The 24,842-nt window shown below is 42.7% G+C and overlaps 1 protein-coding gene across 2 annotated transcripts in view; it reads left to right on the top strand.

Annotated features, from left to right (window-relative positions):
- Positions 1-24,842, top strand: part of COL4A1 (collagen type IV alpha 1 chain) — a 118,517-nt gene that overhangs the window by 82,225 nt on the left and 11,450 nt on the right. For both annotated transcript variants that reach the window (XM_014527883.1, XM_025196078.1), the window contains exons 36-46: positions 6,068-6,207; positions 6,859-6,985; positions 7,088-7,168; positions 7,946-8,044; positions 10,475-10,525; positions 12,796-12,981; positions 13,857-13,990; positions 17,689-17,761; positions 19,713-19,784; positions 20,138-20,266; positions 21,479-21,577. In XM_014527883.1, the coding sequence (XP_014383369.1) occupies positions 6,068-6,207; positions 6,859-6,985; positions 7,088-7,168; positions 7,946-8,044; positions 10,475-10,525; positions 12,796-12,981; positions 13,857-13,990; positions 17,689-17,761; positions 19,713-19,784; positions 20,138-20,266; positions 21,479-21,577 (1,191 nt within the window). The remainder of the gene's footprint in view (positions 1-6,067; positions 6,208-6,858; positions 6,986-7,087; positions 7,169-7,945; positions 8,045-10,474; positions 10,526-12,795; positions 12,982-13,856; positions 13,991-17,688; positions 17,762-19,712; positions 19,785-20,137; positions 20,267-21,478; positions 21,578-24,842) is intronic.

The following is a 24,842-nucleotide window of genomic DNA, read 5'->3' as shown; positions in this document are numbered from 1 at the left end:
GCAGATGCCTCCTTGTTCTTCATATTGCATGGACCTTTGCCTTGTCTTGATGGAGATTCAGTTTCTTTTGCTTGGAGTTGTTGTCATTTTTCCAAGCACAAAAGGCTTTGCACTTGCGATTGATCAACTCTTAGATATCCTGGTCATTCTCATCAAACCAATCTTGATGTTCCTGGTAGAGAATACAAGTGTCTTTTCACAAATGCTGATAACGGTGGCCTTGAGAGCACCCCACATGCTGCTGCCAGCCTCCCACTGTTGATTGGAATTCTACAGTTTTTCATTGTGACACTGGTGGAAGAGGTCTCATTTACTTGGGTCCTTGAGTCTTTCAGTGTTAATCTGCCATTGGCATTGCTTCTGTAGCTGTCATTTGGGAGCCAATATGAATGACATAACCAAGTGGATGAGTTGGTGATCAGTCCAGAAATCATCAGTTCCTAACATAGCTTGGGTGATGTGGACATTTTTGCAATCCTGAGCACAGATGAAGACACAGTCAGTCAGGTGCTAATGATTAGATCATGGGTGTTGCCATGATTTCTTGTGCCTGTTTTTCTGGTGAAATGGTGTGGGTGATGGTGAGTCCATGTTCTGTGCATATGGTCAAAAGGAGGATGCCATTATAGTTGTCCTTTCCTACTCCTACCTTGCCAATGAGCCCAACCTCCCTTGCTGCAACTTAGATCATTGCACCCTGTTCTGTCATGTACCACCACTGAGAACAGTTTATCTCCATTCTTTTTGGAACCACCCTTCAGTTAATTTAAACACTGCTATCAAATTCTCCCTCAGTCTTCCCTTCTGCAGTCTAAATAGATTCACAGAAGTAGAGTCGGAAGGGACCTTGTAGATCATCAAGTCCGACTCCCTGCCCTGGGCAGGAGAGAAAACCGGGCTCAAATGACCCCAGCCAGGTAGACGTCAAACCTCCTCTTAAAGACCCTCAGGGTAGGAGCCATCACCACTTCCCTTGGAAGTTGGTTCCAGATCCTAGCCGCCCTGACTGAAGTAGTGCCTTCGGATGTCTAGTCTAAACCTACTCTCTAACAATTTGTGGCCGTTATTCCTTGTTACCCTGGGGTGCGCTAGGGGGAACAGGGTCTCTCCCAAACCCTGCTGGTCCCCCCTAGTGAGTTTATAGATGGCCACCAGGTCCCCCCTCAGCCTTCTCTTGCAAAGGTTGAACAGGTTAAGGTCCCATAGCCTCTCTCTTCATGGGGTCTGCCCTGCTGTCCCCAGATCATGTGGGTGGCCCTCCTCTGGACCCTCTCAATGCTGTCCACATCCCTCTTGAAGTGCAGTGCCCAGAACTGAATGCAGTACTCCAGCTGTGGCCTGACCAGTGTCACATAGAGGGGGAGGATCACCTCCTTGGCCCTGCTTGAGATGCATCTGTGGATGCACGACAAGGTACGGTTAGCCCTGCTGACCGTGACCTCGCGTTGTCAGCCCATGTTCATCTTGGAGTCAGTAATGACTCCAAGATCTCTTTCTGCCACCGTGCTCTCGAGAAGGGAGTTTCCCAGCTTATAAGTGTGCTGCTGGTTCCTACTGCCCAAGTGCAGCACCCTGCACTTGTTTGTATTGAATCCCATCCTATTTTCGTTAGCCCACCCCTGTAACCTGTCCAGGTCCTACTGTAATCTGTTCTTCCCTACTAGCGTGCTCACCTCACCTCATATGTTGGTATCATCAGCAAATTTAAACAGACTGCTTTTTACCTCGTCGTCCAAGTCACTAATAAGTTGAACAGTGCAGGCCCAAGGACCGAGCCCTGGGGGACTCCACTGCCCACTTCCCTCAAGGTCGAAAAGGACCCGTCCACCACTACCCTCTGAGTACAACCCTTCAGCCAATTTGCAGTTGATCTGACTGTGTAGGCATCAATGCCACAGTTCACCTACTTTTTTGATGAGAATGGGGTGGGAGACAGCGTCAAAGGCCTTGCTGAAGTCGAGAAAGACTACATCCACCATGACACCTGCGTCCAATGCTTTTGTGACCTGACTGTAGAAGGCAATCAGGTTGGTCTGACAGGACCTGCCCCTAATGAAACCATGCTGGTTGCCCTTGAGCATCATCCCTGCTGCTGGCCCATCACAGATGTGCTCCTTGATGATCTTCTCAAAGAGTTTCCCCAGGATTGAAGTAAGACTAATGGGCCTGTAATTGCGTGGGTCCTCCCTCTTCCCTTTTCTGAAGATGGGGACCACATTGGCTTTCTTCCAGTCATCTGGCACCTGGACAGAGCACCACGAGTGCCCGTAAAGCCATGTCAGGGGCCCCGTGATACCCCCTGCCAATTCCCTCAACACTCTGGGGTGGAGAGCATCTGGACCTGCTGATTTGAACACGTCTAGCCCCTCCAGAAGCTCTCTAACCCAGTTCTCCCTGACCTTAGGGCTGGCGGCATTTCTCCTGAGTCCGTCTGGAATCTTGGTTGGGGAGTTCTGGTCCCTGCACAAGAAAATGGAGGCAAAGATTTTGCTAAAGAAGTCTGCTTTCTCCTTTGGTGCAACCACCAGATTTCCAAGCATATCCTGCAGGGGCTCCACATTACCCGGTGCCTTCTTCATTCTCCCTATATATTTAAAAAAAGGACTTTTTATTATCTTTGATCCTTGATGCTAGCCCTAGCTCTGTATCTGCCTTAGCTTTTCTAACAGCCCCCCTACAGACCCGAGCAGTGGAGGTATACTCCTCTTTGGTGATAGCCCCTCCCTTCCACCAGGTGTACGCCTCCTTTTTGGCAATCAGGCATTCGTGAATGCCCTTGGGGAGCCAGCGGGGCTTTTGGGCACTCTTGCCCCCCTTGCTTCTTGTTGGTATTGTCACCCCTTGGGCTCTGAGTATTGTCTCCTTAAGGAACAACCACTCATCTTGGGCACTGTTCCCTCAGCCCAGTTCCCTCAGCCTCTCCTCAGAAGTCATGTGCCCCAGCCCCCTAAACATCTTTATTGCCCTCCACTGGACTCTCTTCAACTTGTCCACATCCTTTTGGTAGTGGGGGGCCCAATAACGGACACAGTACTCTGCATGTGGCTCACTAGTGCAGAGTAGAGGGGAATAATTACTTCCCTCAGTCTGCTGACAGTACTCCTACTAACGTAGCCGAGAAAGCTGTTAGCCTTCTTAGCAACAAGCAGGCACGGCTGGTGAACTCAGACTGGTGGGGCAGTGGAGCATCCCATGGGAGTGTGGGGGGGAGGGGTTGTAGAGGGCTGGCAGCAGGGAGTGGGGCACGGTGGGGTTTGCAGTCTCCTCACTCCTGGCCGGAGTGCCCGGCTGGCTGCAAACCTTCCCTGCTCCCATGGGATGCTCCACCCCTGCACCAGTCTGAGTTCACCAGCCGTGCCTGGCAATGAGGGCACACTGTTGACTCATATCCAGCTTATTGTCCACTGTAAGCCCCCAGGTCCTTTTCTGCAGAGCTGCTTCTTAGCCAGTTTGTCCCAAGCCTGTAGTAGTGCACGCGATTCTTCTGTCCTAAGTGCAGGACTTTGTACTTGTCCTTGTTGAACCTCATGATGTTTCTTTTGTCCCAGTCCTCCAACTTGTCTAGGTCACTCTGAATCCTAGCCTTACCCTCCAAGTATATCTACTACACCCCCCAGCTTGGTATCATCCATGATCTTCCTGTGGGAGCATTGCATCCCATCTTCCAAGTTGTTGATGAAGATATTGAACAAAACCAGTCCCAGGACCAAGCCTTGGGGCATTCCACTTGATACTGGCTGTCAACTAGACATCGAGCCATTGACTACTACCTGTTGAGCCTGATGATCCAACCAGCTTTCTATCCACTTTATAGTCCATTCATCCAACCCATACTTCTTTAACCTCCTGGCAAGAATGCTGTGGGAGACCATATCAAAAGCCTTGCTAAAGTCAAAGTATATCACACCCCTCATCCACAGAGCCAGTCATTTCCATCGTAGAAGGCAATCAGGTTGGTCAGGCAGACTTGCGCTTGGTGAATCCATGCTAACTTCCTGATCATTTTCTTCTCTAGAAGAGGGTATAGCTACCTCCATTTTCTTTGAGCTGCCTATCTCCTGCTCGCCGGGTTTCATTCAGTGCAGCTACATTGATGTTGTATTGCCTGAATTCTTGGGCCACAACTGCAGCTCGGTGCTCTGGGCATTTGCTATTAGGGTTGGCCATGAGTGTCTTGATGTTCCAGGTCCCAAAAACGATGGTGTGTCTTTGCTGGTGTTTTCAACCACAGTAAAGATGATCCCACCGGATGTGGTCATCCAGTCAGGAAGAAATATAGAATACTGTATTAGGCATGTTATGTTGAGGGCACCTTTTCTAGCCCCCTCCCCATGTGGGGAGAGCAGAGCAGAGCAGATCCTGAAGACAGCTGCCTCAGTCACAGTTACAGCTGTCAAATCACACTCCTGTCTTGTCCAAGTGCTAGAAAACCATTTTGAAACTGCTGCCTTCATGCCAGTTCATAATTAGAAGCTTCTAAACCTCACAATCCTGCTTCCGTCACCATTAGGTGGTTGCCAAAGCACTTGAGGAATGTGCTGGAAAAGACATTTTCATGGAAGATACCTGTGCATGACTTCTTTTACTATGGAGAGGCTGTTGTACATCAGCTTCCGCACAGCTCTTGACAAAATGAGACTGATCCAATGGCAAGGAGACCAAGACAACTGGGGATCTGGTTCCCTTGAAGCTTTCATCTGCCTTTACAGACATTGAGATGATAACATCTACTTTGGTCTGCTCTGCCATTGAGGACTTGTAGTCCCATGTTTGGGTCTGGGCAGGCTTATAGTGGTGACCTGTACTCACCATGTCACAGCACTGTCAAAGGATCTATGTGGCTTTTCAGGAGAGAAAGCATTCCAGCATATACACACATTTTAAGAATGGATTAAAAAATTCTGCTTTCAAATTTCATGTTTATGTCCACAAATAAATCATCACATTGCAATTTTAGAATTGCACATGCAGTTCAAACAGCCAGTTTTGCAAACTTTATATATTTTTGTTTATAGTTTTTCTTTTCCATAACATTGTTGATATTGTGTACAGCTCCCTTAGGAATGTAGCTTCCACTGATTTTCAAAACTGCTGCATATGGTACATGGACTGCAAATCCTAGTGCAACAGTTCCCAAACTCTGACAGATTGTGCACCACCAATTTAAAATGATACAACCTTAAGTACTACCAGCAAATTCTTGTCATATAAGGTAATTATAATAAATCTGTTAATGCGTACCACTGCCAGGTTGTCTGCGTATCACTGGTGGTACCCGTACCACAGATTGGGAACTGCTGTCCTAGTGCTTTGTTAACCATCTGTGATGTTTTTGGTAAATAAAAGAATGTAAGGAATGCATCTTTAAGGTGGAACTTCCTTAGAGGTGGCTATCTGTACTTAAACTATTTGAAAAATCAAAAGAAAAAAGATTAGGGATAAAAAAATCAATTACCTTATGGTATGCTTTAATTACCTGTTTCTGTTGATTATACATTATTTGCATTAGTCTCAATTCTTAGTCAAAATGGCTTTTGGCATTCTTAAGCAATGAAAAGAAAAGTTATTATCGTACTGAATACCACCCCTTTCCATCTGGGGCCAATTCTACAAATTTCTTCTACTGAGTAGTACATTATTCACTTAGCTAGTCTCACTGACCTTCTTATCGGAGGGCTATTTTAATTACTTTGTTATGGTGAAACCTGTGAACAATGCTGGTCCCACTGATCCAGCAAGCAAATTACAAGTTGCATTGGTTGGGTACTCTATATTTCTGCTATCTAAATGATGGGAACCTGAGCATCTTTTTGCTTTTGATCGTGTGCATGGCTAAATCCCATGCACACTTCTCCTCACATATATACACTAAAACTAGAGAGGTAACAAAAAAAATAATTTCTTTAGGTGGCCAGGTTCTGGCTTATCTTTATATGCTAGAGAGTAATGAAGTAGTTTTCTAGTTCTAACATTCACAGTATTGTGTGGACATCATTGCAGTAACAGACATTTGCCTATATTGTTAGGGTACCCATGTTTTAAAATGCTTTAATTTTGTTATTATTAGGAACACCAGGAGAAAAAGGTGTGCAAGGTGTTGCAGGTTCACCAGGTAGGCCAGGGTTCCCAGGAGTGAAAGGTGAAAAAGGAGACAAGGGCCACGCTGGTTTTCCAGGGATTGGCATTCCGGGGACTCCTGGTGAGAAGGTATTTATAATCCTGAATAATAAAATGCTTCATTTCTGTAGCTACCTGTTTCTAAAAGATGAATTTGGGCATAGTCTATTCCTGTAGTAGTGTTTGGAGACTGTATATTAGATTTTGAGAACCTCAATTAAGAGAGTAATGGGGGGCCATATAAGTAGTATGCATGGATGGAATTCATGCCCCCCCCCCCAATTATTTCTTCTTTGGGTTCACAAAACTTTCTCAAAGTGTACCTTAAAGTCACCCTTGAATTTCTGTGGAAAAAATTATAAAGGTAAACTCTTATTTAATAGCAAATGGAGATGTGAAAGAATTCTGTAGATTACAACAACCTGAATTTTAAATATTACAGGACAACAATAAACATACTTTGAGGCTAACTTGCCAAAAACGTGCTGGTAGAACAAATCAATAAATGGCTCCCAACAAAGTTCCTGTTCTCTGAGTACTGCATACTTTGAATGAATGAAGACAGTCATTAGAAAAATCAGTGTTTATGAGACTTCATTGAATTTAATGTTATAGGAACAAGAGGATGAGATTCTTTGTTTTCCTGATAGATAAAATGGGGGGAAATTCTCTTAAGATTGCCAGTTATGAAATATCTTCTTATAAGTAAGTGGAGTTTGTGGTGTGCTCTTTTTCTCCTAGGGAGAACAAGGGAGAACAGGTGGTCCAGGCATACCTGGGACAAAAGGTGAAAAAGGTAGTGGTGGAATGCCAGGACTGCCTGGTACCCCTGGTCCAAAAGGATCACCTGGTGTTGTAGGATATCCAGGCAAGTGGGCTTTCTCCTAAAATAACAATAACAATAACAATAATAATGTAAAACTGATAGCAAAAGTTGCAGTCAATAATTCAAATACTTTTGCTTTTTCAGGTAGCCCAGGTAGCCATGGGGAGAAGGGTGAAAAAGGACTCCCTGGCTTGCATGGCATCTCAGGCTTCAAAGGACAGCAAGGTAGGAGGTGGAGGGGAGAAACCATCTTTTTTTTTTAAAGTTTCATCTCTGAAAACTGACTCAGATTGTCATTATAAGCTCTGTATTTATTTTGCCAAAAAGATCCTTGGTTACATTTGTTTATTTTGCAAGTGAAAAGTCAGAGACTTTTTGCAGGCTGAAATAGAGTAATTTGAATCCAGAGTTAATAACTCTGCAGAGCTGTTGATACAACCATTGTTCTCATCTTTCTCCAGGACCATCTGCAACTACAATAATGAGTTTTATCTGTGCCTAGAGCATTTAAAACCCTTAATGTAGCACCTGCGTGAATGCATGTCCATTCCATTCCATGTTGATTTTATGTTGGGTTAATTGTAGTATAAAATTATCAGTATAATATTATCCTATACTAAAACTAGTATTGTGGAATGGAGGTGAGTATGTGAATTGTTGTGGCCCTGCACATTTCAGTAAGACACAGACATCTTGGTTTAAATGGGAGATACTGTGGACTGATTCCCATACTCTAACTTTAATAAGGTACAGAATTAGTGGCTTTGAAATAAACTCCCTAGACTGATTATTCTATCAAAGTAGTGTAAGTAAGGAATCATGCCACTGCAGTTATACCACTGTATCACCAGTATATGGACAAAGTAGAATCACAACCAGTGTGTAAATCTCATTTGACTCTTGTGGGAGAATTATAAATGGATTTCCATTAAGAGATGTCTGTGGAAAAATTAGATGGCTCTTAGTTGTTTTATTAAATGCCAAAAATGAATGATTTTACAGGTGACCCTGGCCCACCAGGTTCTCCCGGTGATAGTGGAGAGAAAGGTGAACCAGGTTATGATGGAATCCCAGGTGTTCCTGGTATCAAGGGTGATCAAGGTAATGTATGTATGTTAGTATATATATAGTCTGTAGGACTTGTTGATTTTAGGAGTTTTTTCTGGAACCATAAAAAATTAATTTAGTATAATGTCTTGTAAACTACTGTTTGCAGCATGTTGCAATAAAGGTGATGATATAGGCAGAAAGCATCTTAGGAAAACAGTGGAAATGTTTAGAATGGCTACATTTTTTCCCATGAGAAATTTCTAACCACCAGATAATTAAGGGCGCATGATTCGGCTTGACTATAACTAATTATTTATGACGATAGATGGGCTTGATATAATCTTCAATGGAAAGAGTGAGAAGACTGTGATAGTGCTGGGCACTGGATCAAGTTCTGTATCTCCTCTTTAAATTTCTCCTTTTGCAAATAAATAATAGTACTACTTTCTCTTACAGAAGCGCCTTTCACCTGCTTATTGTTTTTGTTGCCCTTTTCTGGACTTCTTATCACAGAGAGCTGTGCATTTCTTAATCAGACAGAACTCTTTCAGGATGTCAGTGACAGTTGTACCTAGACGTGGAGTGCAGGCTCAGACTCTTAATGTCAGTTTGCCAATAGACTTCTGTATTTTTCAAATGTATGATTCCAAACAGTTGGAAATTTGAAAGAAAAGAGCTTGTGTACAGCTAGTACAGTTGGGACCAAATGGCAGATCCTTATGCATAGCCTCCTCCTGTTACTCCCACTCCCCACTGCACCTTTTCCCTCACTGCAAGGCCCTCTCCCTGCCTCATTGGGATTAGGCTGCACATTTTTTTGCAGCAAAAAGTGGACCAAATGTGTTGCTCTGGGCCACTGAGGCAACAGTCTGTAAGGTGGAAAATGGACAGCCAGTCCTAAAGGCTTAAGCCCATCGAGGGCATGTGGGGGAAGAGGGTTTCAGCCTCTGGTGATATGGTGTTTTTGTTGCTGACAAGTGTTTCCTACTCAGCCCCTGGGAGAACTACATGCTTTTGCACTTTCAACTTTTTGTATTTAATATTTGTATAATAGAGTTTTAAAGAGTAAAAAAAAAATCAAAAGACATTTGTCTGACTAAAAGATCATGTGATTTGGCTTTTTATGACTTGAAATGAGCCTTTTGAATTTTCAAGATTTTTAACCTGCTAACAACTAATTGTCCACAATGAGCAAGTGCTCATTGTGGACAATTAGTTGTTAGCAGGTTAAAAATCTTTAACCTTTGCATTTGTTCATTGTGGACAATTAGTTGTAAGCAGGTTAAAAATCTTGAAATGAATTCAATCACATGCTGAATGCGTGGTACCAACCATCACTAATTAATTTGCAGTGTTAAGAATCTTTACCAATAAGTCAATATTTTAAGTCTGCCTTTACCTCAGATGGAAGGCACTGCAGCCACTGTGATTTAGACCAGGGATGTCAAACATATGGCCTGTGCGCTGGATCCAGCCTCTAGAACAGCTCTGTGTAGCCTGCCAGGGATGTGGGATTTGTTTCCTCTGGCCATGGTCATCAGTGACAAGCTTGGCTTTGAGCTGCTGTCCTTAGACTCTTACCACAGACCCTTTCCACCACTGGTGGACCCTTATGTCTGGATCCCTCAACACTGGCAGAATCACTGCCATCACTCTAGTGAGTTTGACACCCCTGATCTAACATTGTTAATAATTTCATTGTGCATCAGTGTTAGTCTGAAAGAAAAACTGCTCTGAAGGCTCACAGTGGTTTAATGGTTTGATACATTTTGATTTTTTTCCACACAATAAGGGTGAAGTTACACATTACACTTAGGGCACTTCAAATAAGAGTATCTGCATGCTATAGTTAGTTAACACATGCTAAATGTCCTCTGACAGTCTCAAAATTATGTCACTTCAAGCAAGGGTTACCTCTGGGCCATGCTACCTAGCTCGTATTAGGGTGACTTGAGTCAGCTCCACATAAATAAAATTAGCAATTTGAAGTCCTCTAGCATCCCTGGATGCACTGCTTTCAGGCCCCCTCCCAGTCAGAGCAAGGATAGAGCCCATGTGCCCTGGCTCCTAGCCTCACCCCTCCTCTCCAGCCCTATATTGGCAAGGCAGAACTGTGCAGGCAACAAATGGTATTAACCTTTAACATGTGACTGCTCACAATGCATGCTATCTCTAACACTGCTTAAAATTCCACAGATTTAGTATGGTCTATGTGCAATGTGTAATTTCACCATAAGTCAGCTGTGAAATAGTGTAGTAGGCCTGTCTTTCCTTAAAGACAGGCCTACTACACTATTAGTAGCACCTAGCTAGAAGCCTGAGCTACTGTGCTACACAGTTAAAAATGCAGTGTCATAACAAGTTTCTGCATAAGCTCTTATTTTCAAATGCTGGCACTTTTTTTACTAATAAATTTTGATTAGTTGTAGATAGTTGCAACTACTGTCTCATCCTTTCATTTTTATTGCTTTCACTTTGTAGGTCTTCCAGGGAGAGGACTTCCAGGAAGTTCAGGTGCAAAGGGAGATAAAGGTAATATTAGTAGAAAGAAAACAAAACATTCATGCATGATTTTTATAGACTGAACTCTGTAATAATTGAAACAGATTTTTAACTCTATTTTTATACATGTACTATTCAGATCTGCCAGAAAATTCTCTGAGAGGCTTAAATACTAATTTCTATTACAGTGGCAGCATCTCAGACATGAGTTAGATATGCCTTAAAGTAGGTAATTATTTTAGTGCAAAAATTACTGCAAGATGTGTTGTGATAAGATAATACCAATAACTCCTGTGTTGTGTGGTGTGCATTAGAATTTGAAGTAATTCTGTTTCCATACTAATTTGGTAAAAATCAGTCTCCAGTGAGATTTCAGTGCACTGGGACTATCCTACACTGGAATCATTTAGTGTACTGCAATGCACATGTAGACAGTGATCGGGGCTGGCTGGGACACAAGGGTGCTGCAGTGCAGGGACTGCCTTCTGGCTAGCCCTGCACTGTAGCATCCTCGTACCCCAGCCAGTCTTTCCACAGCATACTGACCTGAAGCAGAGCAGTCCTGGGCTGCAGGCTGAACCCTCCTCCCTTCCCACCCCCCACCCCTTGGGCTCCCTGCCAGCCCAGGGCTGTGCCACCCCAGCTCAACATACTGCTGTCTCAGGTGCACATGTTAACACTGCACCCAGAAGCAATAAACTTTGGTGTGAACTGTGCCAGAGTTTATTGCTATGTGCTAATTGCACATGTAAATGCACCTGGTGATAAGCAGTTAGTGTCCAAGAGCACTTGCTTTGCTAGGAAGGTCCTGTTCTTCAGTCAGTCTGGAGATAACGTAAAAAGTGCCATAGCGGGTTAGGCCAGTATTCAGTTTCTGACAGTGTTAAGAGTGGATGCTTTAGAGAGAGAGCTCAGCACCAGGTATATGTCTAGAGTGATCTTATTCCCTGTTCGTTACCCTCCCTAGCATCCACCATCATTGGTTTAGAGATGCCAGAGAATGCTAGTGTGTTATTTCATACATTGAGGATTACCAATGAATCACAACAGAAGTAGTGTTAAAGAGAAAACAAGCCATTTCTGACAAAAGAAAATCAAGAAATTCTAATTCCAGTCTCTCCTCCTGCCAATCCATGTATAAAATATGAGTGTGTATAACTGTGAGGAGACAAACTAATTTGCAGTATAAAATACTAGCATTTTCTATTTGCTTCTTTCTTCTGTAAGTTGAAAAGAACTGCATACAATATTGTTTAAGAGCCCTGGTTCCTTATTATTGAATATCTTTTTTTCTCATTAATAGGCATGAAATGACAGGGGAAAGCAACTTTTATAAGCAAAGCTCAGTGGTGCAAATTTAACATCAGATTATTAGTGTGCTTTTCACCCCAGTCCCTCTAATTTTTGGGGCACAATTTGTGTCATTTCTGTTTGGCTACCTGATCAAAGGAAATTGATATACCTAATTGACACTATATACACCCAGAAATACTTAGTACAAATAGAGAATTCAGGCTTTAAACATCTGGCTCTGTGTGTGAAAGATGACAGGAAAACCATTTTTTACTTTTTTTGATTTTTCATACATATTTACACCAGCTAATTTATGTTGCAGTGACTGAGCCAAACCAATTCTAAAATTCTGTTTAAAGCTTATCGACTTGTAGTAGTCAATAGTCAATCCTCTGGATCATGTACACATAAGAGGTCTAGTCAGATGCCTGATGAATCTGTTTGTACAAATTGGGAAAGAAACACTAAACATTTTAAATGTAAATCTTGGTAAAGATATCCTCAGACTCAGAATTATACCTTGTTATTATTATTCAGGCGAAACATCCTCTAAGTGGAAATCAGTAGAAAGTGTGACAGGTTTTTTAGTTTATTAAAACCGAAAATTGAGGATATTTTATCAGCGCAAACCAGGATCCCTGCTGATTTAAGGACTTAAGGATTTTGCCCTTAGAAATTCTTAGGGTTAGGGGTGTATGCATAGGGGAGTTTGCATGTACAGGTGAATGCAGCAGAGGAAGAGTGATGGGAGTAGTTGGACAGTGAGTAACAACCAGTTTAACAGATAAGATCTTCTGCTGAAGCTACCCATTCCTTGTATGTCAATTCTGAAGATCCGGTAACAAATAATAGTTTCCAGAAAGAATGGTATTTCAAGATTAATGTCTAAAAGAATATCAATGCATTTTTATTAGAATAAAGCTTATTGCCAGCATATAACAGTGCAAAATGATGTGGTAATGTTTTTCCTTTTATCTGACAACTATGGGGGTTATTTTACATCTTAGGTGCAAAAGGTGATGTGGGTTTTCCAGGATCCCCAGGAAGCCCGGGGATCCCAGGCTCAAAAGGAGAACCAGGATTTGTTGGCCTACAGGGTCCTCATGGTCAACCAGGGCTTCCTGGACTCCCAGGTAGACCGATGGAAGGCCCTAAAGGAGACAGAGGACCCCAAGGCCAACCTGGACTACCAGGTATTTGTCTTTATTGCTAGTCAGCATTATTGGCATTTATCTTAAATACTTTACATTGAGGATATAATTAATATGGCTTAGGATTAACAGTCTTTATTGGATCTCTTATCTCTGTATAAATACTGTTTAATGTAAAAAGAAATATCAGCTTCTTTTTCCTAAATGGGAGTGCATGCTAGAGTAGGTTGGACTAATATTCTCTGGTAGTTTATGCCACGTTGACCTTTCTGGGGCCAAAGCACGTTACCTGCAGCTTCAGTGTGCTCCATCCTGAGTTTTACTATTGGCTTTCTGTACCCCTGGATGTAGATATCTATTGCTGATGTTGCTGTGTCCTGACCAGTGAATGTGGTTTTAAAATTGAGATCAAGGCCTTGGATTAGCAGGAGATGTTGTTTGGAAGCCATTGGAGTACAGAAATAGTTTCCTCATAGCAGGTTGTATTTTGCATTTTGCATAAGCAGGATTCTTTGCATTGCTTCCACTTTGAGCCCCAAATGCAGTGAACTGCCATAATTCAAATACAGTGTGGCTAACATGTGGATCACTGTGGCAGTCTTTACACAGTGAGCAAGTGAAACCTCCTAACTTATGTTATCAAAGGAGAAACAAGATCTGTTTTATAGGAATAGATTTTGCAGGACTCCAAGGCTTGGATTCTGCAGGACTCCATCAAAGCTTTTTGACCTGAAAATCAATCCATTTTAAAAAAAGGAGAATTCCATGTCACTAGCTATATCTTTGAAGCATTTTCATTTTTTGCCATCACTACTTTGGTTTTGTCTATCTTCACTTGAACCAACTGGTCTTCATCCAGATACTGATCACAGAGAAATGATTTTGCCAATTAAATCTTTTTCATCTCTCCATTTTAGGTGTACCCGGTCCAGTGGGATCCCCAGGACTTCCAGGACTGGAAGGTGGCAAAGGAGAAAAAGGAGCCCATGGTTGGCCTGGATCTCCTGGAAGACCTGGAATCAAAGGTGATCAGGGATTTCAAGGAATGCCTGTAAGTTACTTTAAACATATTCTCCAGCATGGCTCAAAACTGGTGCTTCCGGTTAACGAATGTATTAATCATAGGTCTTTTACTTTCAAACTAATAATACTTTTTACCCAAAATGCCTTTGGACTTATTGCTGACTTTGTAAAATCTATTCCAATATATGTTAATTCTCTGTTTTAAGGGCTGCCTACCAATAAGCCCCAGTGACTTAAAGAACTTACTAGAAATTTATAGATAGAGAATGGTAGCTTACTGTATATAATTTATAGAGTGTTAACGGAACAGAATGGCTGCAGCATATCAATAAATCCTACAAATGCATTAGTACTTAATTTTAAAGGTAGCATAGTTCAAAATAAATTGCATACTGAAAACCCTTTGGGTCTTTGGGTAAGATACGAAGCCTTTCAAATAAGTGCAAATAAAGTGCACTTTCAGTACTGTCAGTGAAATATAGCTGCTATTACAGAAAAATAAACGTGTAATGATTTTAATACATTATTGGCATGTATCACTCCCCTTTTACTATCCAAAAAATTATTTTCTTTGGACCTGTGCATTTCCATGTATAGGGGAAGAAAAGTGCAAATCTTTAAACCTGCTGGAATTTCAGTGTTATGTATCCTTTCTCATAGTATTTCTATACCCTCATTTTTTGAAGCACAGCACTATCCAGGCTTTAATTTTTTATTCTAGAAGGAAAAATGAAATGAAATAAGTCTGGATTTTGAGGCTTTTTAAATCTGGATCTTTCTTGCGTACCAGCTTTTAACATGCAGAACAACTGCATACTAGTACCAACTGTGTGAGAGAGAGGTTTTCAATACACATATTCAGGCAGATCAGCATGTGCATTCCAGCATAACCTTCCATATATTAAATGCCAAAGAGCTTTTAAGCAGAGCTCAGCCAAAATCATAATGTCTATGCTTTGGGAGATTTCATTATTTCAACATGTTTTGATTCACATTCAGGACAAAGAGTTGAAATACCCCAACATTTCATAGAACGAATAGCTCTTGAAAATTTTTTTTTAAAAATGATGAAACATTTCATTTTAGCATGTCCATTCAAAACAAAATATTTCAAAATACCTTAGTCAAAATATTTAGTTTTAGTTTGTTAAACTGTCATCAGGTCTTGAAATTTCATCATTGTTCTTGGAAGTTGGGCTTGTCTGGGATGCATTAGATAGATAAGGATGATCCTGTCCCTGGTTGGACTAGATGATATTCTGAGGTCCCTGTTTTTCTATGATTCTATAAAACATTGTGTTTAGAGTTATTTTAGTATGTTAAATGGCCTTTTTCCGTAGTGGTATTTTGCCTCATGGAAGTTTGTCAGGTTTCTGATCCCTAGCCAAAATACATCTCCCATGAAGCACCCACCAGCATGGGAATGTTCGATTACAGAGTGACTGGTGCATCATGGAAGTTGTTGAGACAGGTAACCTGGCTCACAAGAGAAATGTGAGCATCGGGCAGCTGAAATATAAGTCCCAGGAGTTAAGCAGCTCTGGTTAAACTTAATCAAGATGAAACAAAATTGTTCAATGGAATAAACTGAAGTATTTCCATTCCAAACTTCCCTCCCAGCCCCTAACATCTATGAAACTATGAAATAAACAGACTACAAACTAAATCATCCATTCAGGTTTATCAAATGGAAGCAGATAATAAAAAATATATTTTCTATTAAAAAGCTATTCTGATGGAAAATTTCCATCCCCTCTGATAATAAATCACTTGGACTTCAAATTTTATAAGACACCTGGTTTGCTTCAAAAGGTGAACTGAGACTTTTTGTCCAACAGTTGTATTCTCAAGTCAGTCCTGGCCTTCTTTTTGACGCTATTGAGGCCTTTGTATTAGCCAGGTAATATCATACGGTAGCATTTAGAATATGCAGAGAACACTCCTGTTTAAAAAATAGATCATGCATATAATATGCTGTGTGACTACAAGCAAACAGATCATTTTACCTTGGAAATATATCCCATACCCTTCCTGATATCCTTTTCCCACCTTACTGTGTCTTATCTCTTTGGAAAGTTCTTAGGAGCAGAAACTGTCTTCTTTCAGAATATATGCAAATGTTATGTAATTAAAATGGGTCATGACTGTTGTGGTGTTTAAGACATAGGTTGACAGCTTCTTGTAGGAAGAATCTCTAAGGTATCTTTAGATACTTGCTCCAGATCAGCTAGAAATGGAGACAAGAACTATCTTGTAGTGAAGTATGCTAGCAGTAACTTTGACTAAGGAGTGTTTATTATACTTTACATTTCCTGGGCCTGAGTTTCTGGGCCTTAATGTATATTAAGGGCGCTCAACCCCTGGCCTGTAGGCCAGATCTAGCTGATGGAGCAATGTAATCTGACACACAGGTCTCCCCAAAGGTCCAGAAATTTGGCAGTACTGGAATAGTGCCAATGAACACTGCTACCACTTCCCCACCACCAAATCTCCAAACTGCATGGAACTGGATCAGCCCCACCCAGGCCAATCCCACACAGAGGGTTTCAACCACTAAGCCAAGGCCCAGTCCAGCTAGATGGAAATGGCTCAGCCAGGGCCTTATGCCGCTGTGGGGCACTGCCTGAGACCTGATCCAACCATGTGAGATCTGGCCCTGGGCAGGCTCTTTTCATGTGGCCAATGGGGCTCATGGATGGGATCCAGAGGCCAATGGATGGACCAGGGACCGCTCATCTTGCCCTCTGGGCACCACTGATAATAGATCACTGTGAAGGTTGTTTAATTGATTTCAGTAGTTGATTTCCAACAGTGTATAGGACAGGAAAATTATGCTTTACATTAATTTCAGTTCACTGCTGTGGGAAAGTCCAAGTTCTCTTCAAGTGAACTTGAGGACACTGAGCACCTTTGATTACTTTCAACCTGTTGGTGCAGAGGCCTATATCTCTTTACAATCTCAGGGTTCCCTTTTTATCTACATGGACATTACTAGGGGCCAGCAACCTGAGTCTGGCCCCTAGTAGGCCCCTAGTGTCCTATTCAGAAATATTTGCACCCCAAGTGGTATTTTTTTATAGTATCTTTTCCCAGGTTCAAGACCAGGGATCAGTGGTCTATGATGATCAATGGTTGGATATGACCCGCACAGGTCTAATTCAGTGTTGAGGGGGGACGTTCCCAATTTAAAGGAGCTGCATTCAAGCTGCTATTTAAAGGGACTGTGTTAAAATGGTTACTTAAAGCTTCCTGTCTTTGCCACTGAATTTGCCATTTCAATATGGCTTTTGGCAGCACCCAGTAATCAGAGGAGAGCACAGAGCAGGGAGGGGATCAAAGCAGCAGGGAGCAGAGTATTGGTGGGGGTGGGGTATTGCCAGCCCATAGTGGCAGCTGGGTTGCAAGTGCCCAGCCTGATGCTCTAAAAGTTTGCCAAGCCTTGCACAAGACCATTTTATTAGCTACACTCACATTGAACTACCATATTCTAACCTAGTATATTTGTAGGGTAAAATATAGCATAGCCTACATAAAAAGAAGGATGCAGTGGACACTTTTCATCTGAAAAATGTAACAGAGAAGAACTATCTTGGGAGGGAATGGTTCATGAGATTTGCATAATTGCCTGCTTGAGTATTTTACACCATTCCCAAACAATGATTATTTGAGAGACATGTCACAGCATATCTAGTACTACATAATTCACATATGGTTTCTTTCCAACAGGGTAGTCCTGGTTTACCAGGCATTCTTGGTCAAAAGGGTGATATGGGACCTCAAGGTGTTCCAGGATTTCCAGGTGAGGAGAAAATGTATAATTCATCTATTATTACAAAATTCTTGTTTTCTAACTTTTTGCAAATTAGACGAAGGTCAAGCTATTTTATGAGATGAGACTTAAAAAGTTTGGCTTGTTTAATTTAGCAAAATGAAGGTTGAGAGGGAGATATGATTACTTTTTATAGATACATTTGCAGAGTTATTATCAGGGAGGGAGAAGAGCTATTTAAAGAATGATACTGGCACTAGGTCAAATGGCTAAAAAATTCTTGTGAACAAATTGAGACTGCAAATTAGAAGGAGGTTTCCAATGATTAGATGAGTGAAGTTCTGGAAGAGTCTTCCGAACAAAGTATTAGGAGCAAAATAACTTAATCATTTCAAGGTGGAGCTTGACAACTTCATGGAAGGAATTAGAGGTGCACCAATACGTCAATCCCATATTGGATCAGCACCAAAATGAGGAAAATTGACAATTGGCTTTTTTTGTCTGATGTGGCTGATAAATGCTGCGTGCTTGCACGCAGCTGGCCAGGAGCGCAGCCCAGCAGTTTGGAGCACAGCTGGGTAGGGCTGGTAAGTCTGTTGTGGGGGAAGGGGTGGAGGGAGGGAAGGGGCATGGAGGGGTAGATTGAGGCCCCCGCAGTGAGGGATGGAGGGAGTAGGAGTGGGGCTGGGGTGGGCAGGTGCTGCCCATCTAGGGTGGGGCAGGGCAGAGCACAGGACAGAGCCACGATTTATGCAGGGGGGCAGCTCCCACTGCTATGTGCAGCCTGGGAGGGCACGGGGGGGATCTGTGCATGGGGGAGGGAAGGCTGCTGCTATGGGCTGGGGCTGGGATGGCGCTGGCTCTTCCTGGCAGGGGGCTGGGCCCGACTGTGCTCAGAGCGGGCAGTGGTGGTGCTGGGAGGGGGGGTGGGGGGCTGCAGCTACCCCAAAATTCACCATAGACCCTGCTCCCAGCACTTCTGCCACATGCCCTGAGTGCAGCCCAGCCCAACCCCCTGCTGGGAAGAGCCCAGTGCAGACCCTGGCCCTAGCCCGCAGCGGCAGCTTGTCCTACCCCACGTGCAGATCTGGAGGGCAGGCCCCCCTGTGCCCTCCTGGTATGCGCGTAGCAGCAGGAGCTGCCTTCGTAGGGTCACCTAAACGTATATTAACCTAGCAATATCTCTGCCTTTGCAGTGTTAGGACATTAGCAGTGGCCTTGTTTCCCCTCCTTCTGACCAGTGGCCCACTGTAGAGGGGTTTGTTTATTTTTTAATGTGCTTTTATGACTGTAGTATGTGAGAGAGTTTAGGGTGGATGATTTTTTTAGGGACATGGATAAATGCTGCCCTGTCAGCTTAGGGAATTGGGAGGTCCATTCCAGTCCCACATTTTTATAGGCCTTTTTTTCCTTTGTTAAAGAAAGTTAATCTGTTATTCCATGGATTCTGTAACCTTAAATTCAGAGCTACTTCAGGAAGCATACAACAAAAAGAGCATCAGTTTCTCAAGATTTTTTTCCCTTTTCTGCCTTTGAAGTTTGTACAATTCATATTTTCTTTAGAAAGTCAGGGTCTAGATATTCCAAGCATAGTTTGAATTTTCTTTGAGATGTTGGAAATCAGATACTTTATTTAACGCTACTTGCAGGCTTGCATGCATCATCATCTTTAGGTGTACTTAAGTATTAAGTGTGAGAAAGTAAGCTGTCAACACAAATTTTAAATTTATCTGAATTTAGAAATCTCAAGGGAGTGCCTTCAGTCATCTTTTATCTGGCAACTGATTGCTATGTTATGGAGTCACCTCATGCACCCTGCTCCTCGGAAATCCTGAAATCAGTGGAACTACTCATATGGATAAAGTTATTAATATGCCTAACTGAACTCAGGGTATACCATTTGTTGACTGTTTAAGACACACAGGTGTAAAATAAGAAACAATTGCTTAAATGTTCATGTAAAGTTTTTCTTTGTCTCCAGGTGCAAAAGGATCTCCTGGCTTCCCAGGTCTCAAAGGAGAACATGGTGACCAGGGTCTCCCTGGATCAAAAGGTATGAAAGCCTTACATTTTTTCTGGTTTTGTTATTTTTAGAATAGTTATTTATGATCTTATATCACTTTCCCTATTTCGTAGGATGTAAAAATTGTAGCGTACAACAGCAAATTAATAGAATGGGAATATTGAATGTTCAGATTATAGAAGATGAACTATCATTAAATTTAAGATTCTTAGATCAGAGATGAAATACATCATAGAGCTCTTAAAAAACCTCTCTCTGTTTTTACAGATCTTCATACAATAAGGTCCCATCTTATAGTGCTAATGGACTAAAATTGGTAATTAGCATTTATGTTGCATAATAGTTAACACTTGCTTTTTCATTTACTTTACTAATGTTGGCAGGTTTACAAGGTCCACCTGGTCCTCCAGGTCTTTTTCAGTTGATTAAAGGGGATCAAGGCACACCTGGCCCTATGGGACCTGTTGGTCCTAAAGGATTCCCTGGCCCTCAGGGTCCAAAAGGACAGCAAGGTGAGAAGAAATGTTAGTTCCTGATATACTTTGAATAATGTGAGAATATAACACAACATGGGCATTAGAAAACTATTATGTAGCTTAAAATTCTCCAAATGTTTCTCCAGCCAGTCCTGAAGGGTGTGTATTGTATACATGTTTCAATATATTTATATGAAGAGAACTTAAACTCCAAGGAATACATTTCACCCTTGCAGTAGATGATAGTGAGATTGGTGACTATTTTGCATGTCTCAAGCTGCATTTTTTTAGCACAACCATTGGGTATAACTTGGCAAAATTAAATTGACTTAAAAAAAGACTTGGGAGGCTTAAACATTCTTTGTTATTAGGAGAACAAAGGGGCAGGACAGTCAAGGGGGTCAGGTAAGTGAAGGGTTGGCAGAAGAAGGGGAAAGTCTGTAGCATTTTGGTTACTAGATGGAGGTTAGGGAAGTACACGTGTAAATGACTGAGCATTCTGGAAAAATTCTCATTGCCAGCAATGACAGTTTGGTGCAGGTATGACTAAATTTATTTGCAATGAAGTGGTACAGTATTTAAATAAGAGTAAAATACACATGCGGTCAAAAAGTTCTTCTGAGTCTATAGAGCTCAACTAAAAAAGACACTCCAGTTTCCACAGCTTGCAGCACACAAGGAAATGATGTGGCTGGCATCACATCCAACTGCTGCTGACTTTCCAGCTTGAAGGACCAGGCACCCTTTTACAGCTGAGTCAGCTGGGTGAAGTTTGAGGTACAATTCCAAAGCAAAACTCTAACTTGCAGTCAAGAGTGATGGTGAGACACCTTAGCTGCTCTGCTATTGTGCCCCCAAATTATACACAGAAACACAGAAAAAAGAAAAATGACATAATGTGTAGAATGAAAATTAATTTGGGAGAAGCCCAGTAGGGTTGTGAATTTCCCACTACTGCTTACCCATTTATCTCTTGTTATGGCCTTTTACCTACACTCATTCAGTCATGAACTCCTCCAAATGTAGATTAAGAAGAAAGGAAAAGAGGCTTGTCTTTTCTCCTCACTGTCTATACAGATGATATGCACCTTCACTTTATGTGTTCTTTATCACCACTCCGCCTCAGGCAATCAGTCTGTCTGGTCTGGATATGTCCATTGTATCTAAATGGGATAGCATTGTCCCTTAATGCAAAAAGGAAGAAGAAATATGCTTCTGTGTTGAGGTTAAATATTTCTTATCTAATAGGAGTCACAGGATCTGCAGGTATACCTGGATCACCTGGTGTCCCAGGGTTTGATGGCAACCCTGGTCAGAAAGGGGAAACTGGTCCTTTTGGTCCTCCAGGTAGGTGCATGTATTCTTTTCCTGCTATAAAACTAGTTGGAAAAAGTGTTGAGAAGGTTTGCAGAAAAATGAAGGAGGCAATAAGAACTTTTAGGGTATATGATAGTGTTACATATAAATCAATCTAACCAAGGTTAGGTCAGTCTAAGTGCTCAGTCATGCAGGCTCTCACAGGGCTTAAATTCACATAAAGATGGTGCACATGCTCTAATTAACTCACCTCTGAGGCCTCTGCAGGACACGCTAGGAAATCTGGTCATCACACCAGACAGCAAAACTAACCTATTTAACAATTTCTTTGCCTCAATTTTTCTGAGCAGCGACCAGGTCACCTCCCCCCCCCCCCCGGGACCCCCATAGACCCTAGGGGAGGTGCACCCAGGCCTAGGGACATTGAGGATCTAGTCAGGGATCTTCTGGAGGGACTGGATGTATTTAAATCAACAGGTCCTGAGGATCTCCACCCCAGGGTGCTGAGGGAATTAGCAGAGGTCATTGCGGGACCCCTGGTACGGTTTTACGAGCACTCATGGTGCTCTGGCATGGTGCCAGAGGACTGGAAAAGGGCCCATTTTCAAAAGGAGGAAGGAGGACCCAGGAAACAATAGGCCAGTCAGTTTTGCCTTGGTCCTGGGTAAGCTTTTTGAGACAGTTATCCTGGCACATGTCTGCAAGGGGCCAGCAGGGGAGGTTATGCTTAGGGGCACAGGTTCATTAGAGGCAGGTCCTGTCAGACCAACCTAGTGGCCTTCTATGACCAGGTCACAAAATCCTTAGACACAGGGGTAGCAGTGGACGTAGTCTTTCTGGACTTTAGGAAGGCCTTTGACACTGTCTCTCACCCCATTCTCATTAAAAAACTAGGAGACTATGGTGTTGACACCTACACAGTCAAATGGGTCGCTAACTGGCTGGAGGGCCACACCCAGAGAGTGGTGGTGGATGGGTCTTATTCGACCTGGAGGGATGTGGGCAGTGGGGTCCCCCAGGGCTCGGTCCTCGGGCCCGCACTATTCAACATCTTCATCAGCGACTTGGACAGGGGTGTAAAAAGCACCCTGTTCAAATTGGCTGATGACACTAAGATGTGGGGAGAAGTGGGCATGCTAGAAGGGAGGAATAGGCTGCAATTGGACCTGGACAGGTTACAGGGGTGGGCGGATGAGAACAGGATGGGTTTTAACACTGACAAGTGCAAGGTACTGCACCTGGAGAGGAAGAACCAGCAGCATACCTACAGGCTGGGGAACTCCCTTCTCGTCAGTGCAGAGGCAGAAAAGGATCTTGGAATCATTATTGATGTCAAAATGAACATGGGCCAACAGTGTTGGGGAGCGGTCAGGAAGGCCAACCGTACCTTGTCCTGCATCCACAGATGCATCTCGAGCAGGTCCAAGGAGGTGATCCTCCCCCTCTATGAGGCACTGGTCAGGCCGCAGTTGGAGTACTGTGTCCAGTTCTGGGCGCCGCACTTCAGGAGGGATGTGGACAGCATTGAGAGGGTCCAGAGGAGGGACACTTGCATGATCAGGGGGCAGCAGGGCAGGCCCTACGAGGAGAGGCTAAGGGACCTGAACCTGTTCCTCCTCCACAAGAGAAGGCCGAGGGGGGATCTAGTGGCCATTTACAAACTAGTCAGGGGGGATCAGCAGGCACTGGGAGAGTCCCTGTTCCCCCGAGCACTACCAGGAGCGAAAAGAAATAACGGTCACAAGCTGGCAGAGGATAGATTCAGGCTAGATATCAGGAGGCACTACTTCACTGTCAGGGTGGCTAGGATCTGGAACCAGCTTCCAAGAGAAGTGATGCTGGCTCCTATCCTGGGGGTCTTTAAGAGGAGGCTGGATGAACACCTTGCCGGGGTCGTTTGACCCCAGTACTCTTTCATGCTATGGCGGGGGGGCGGACTTGATGATCTGCTCAGGCCCCTTCCAACCCTACCAACTATGAAACTATGAAACCTCAGGAGCTAACTTTAGACTGCCCTGGGTTAAACCAATCTAGGTGTTAACCTAGCCTAACACACACCTGTACATCTTCACAGCACAGCTCTGGGGTTGGGAAAGCCAAGCCAGTCACCCCAGCCCCAGGGGTGTACTTTTTTCACCTCTTGCAGACCCACCAGCCCTCCTCCTCCCAGACACGCTCGCACCTCTCCCTGGATCCACCAGCCCCTGAATCCTATTATTCCCTCCCCCTGACTTACCTCCGACTGTCCAGACAAACACCTGCTTGTAGCAGAACCTGACTCACCCTGAATTGGGTGATTTGAATGCTTGTTCACACGCTTAGATCAACGATATAGATAAAGATTGTACAAGAAGCGGAGACAATAAAAAAAAACATTCAGAGCATTTAAAAACATGAGATTATTGAAGAAATGGCTGAAGCCTCCATGAGAATTTTGGGGCAACTTGCTGACCAGAAAGGACATTAGAGAAAACATTGTGGTGTTTGCTAATCTCCTTGTAAAGGACTGACTGGTAAAGATTTCCACCAGGATTTAACAGAAGACAAGATAATCTGCTACTTTTGAGATTTCAGTGCTTCTATCAATATTTCCTGGAAAACCTAAAACCTAAGTGAGCATTTTTCTGTTATAGAAATGCATAGTTACATTGGAAAGAATCCTAAACCCTCATAAATTGTTAGCAGCAAACAAATAAATAGAGTTTTTGAATAAAAGGGGAAATTGTTACATCACCACACAGGAAGGTTATGAATGAAGTCACAATTTGGAATACTGTCCCTAGTGATGGATTTCTTGTAACAATAATATTAGAGATGGAAAGGGTACTACAGAGGCTAAGCAGAGTGATTCAGTTTTTTGTTGAATTGGCTATAAAAAAAGACAAAGACATTAAGTTTGCATTTTTGGAAAGGAAGAAACTTCATGGTTATGAAAAATGGAAAAAATAGAGACTCACTTTAAGAAATGAGGGATAGGGACTGATATTAAGGAAGGTCTAGACTCAAAGGAGTCTATGCAGAATTTCATTAGAGATTAGCAGGTGGTAGACCACATGTGGAATTTTCTGTAATGACAGGAACAGGTTAATTTGGTCTGGAGGAAGAGTTAGGTAAGTATTTGAAGGGGAAAATATGACAAATGAGAATCAGAACATTACAAAGGGTGAGACAGATATAGAACACTTACTAACTAACACCTACAGTGTGTTTCTTTTATATAAAACATCACTCGGTGAGGAAAAAAATCATGTTTGTGTTTTATTAGAAACAAAACTTGCTTTGGACAAAGGGCTTG

This window comes from Alligator sinensis, unplaced genomic scaffold (genome assembly GCF_000455745.1).
Source record: "Alligator sinensis unplaced genomic scaffold, ASM45574v1 scaffold288_1, whole genome shotgun sequence".
Classification (NCBI taxonomy): Eukaryota; Metazoa; Chordata; order Crocodylia; family Alligatoridae; genus Alligator; species Alligator sinensis.
Note: the sequence above shows the minus strand (reverse complement) of the source record. Positions and strands in the feature narration are given on the sequence as shown.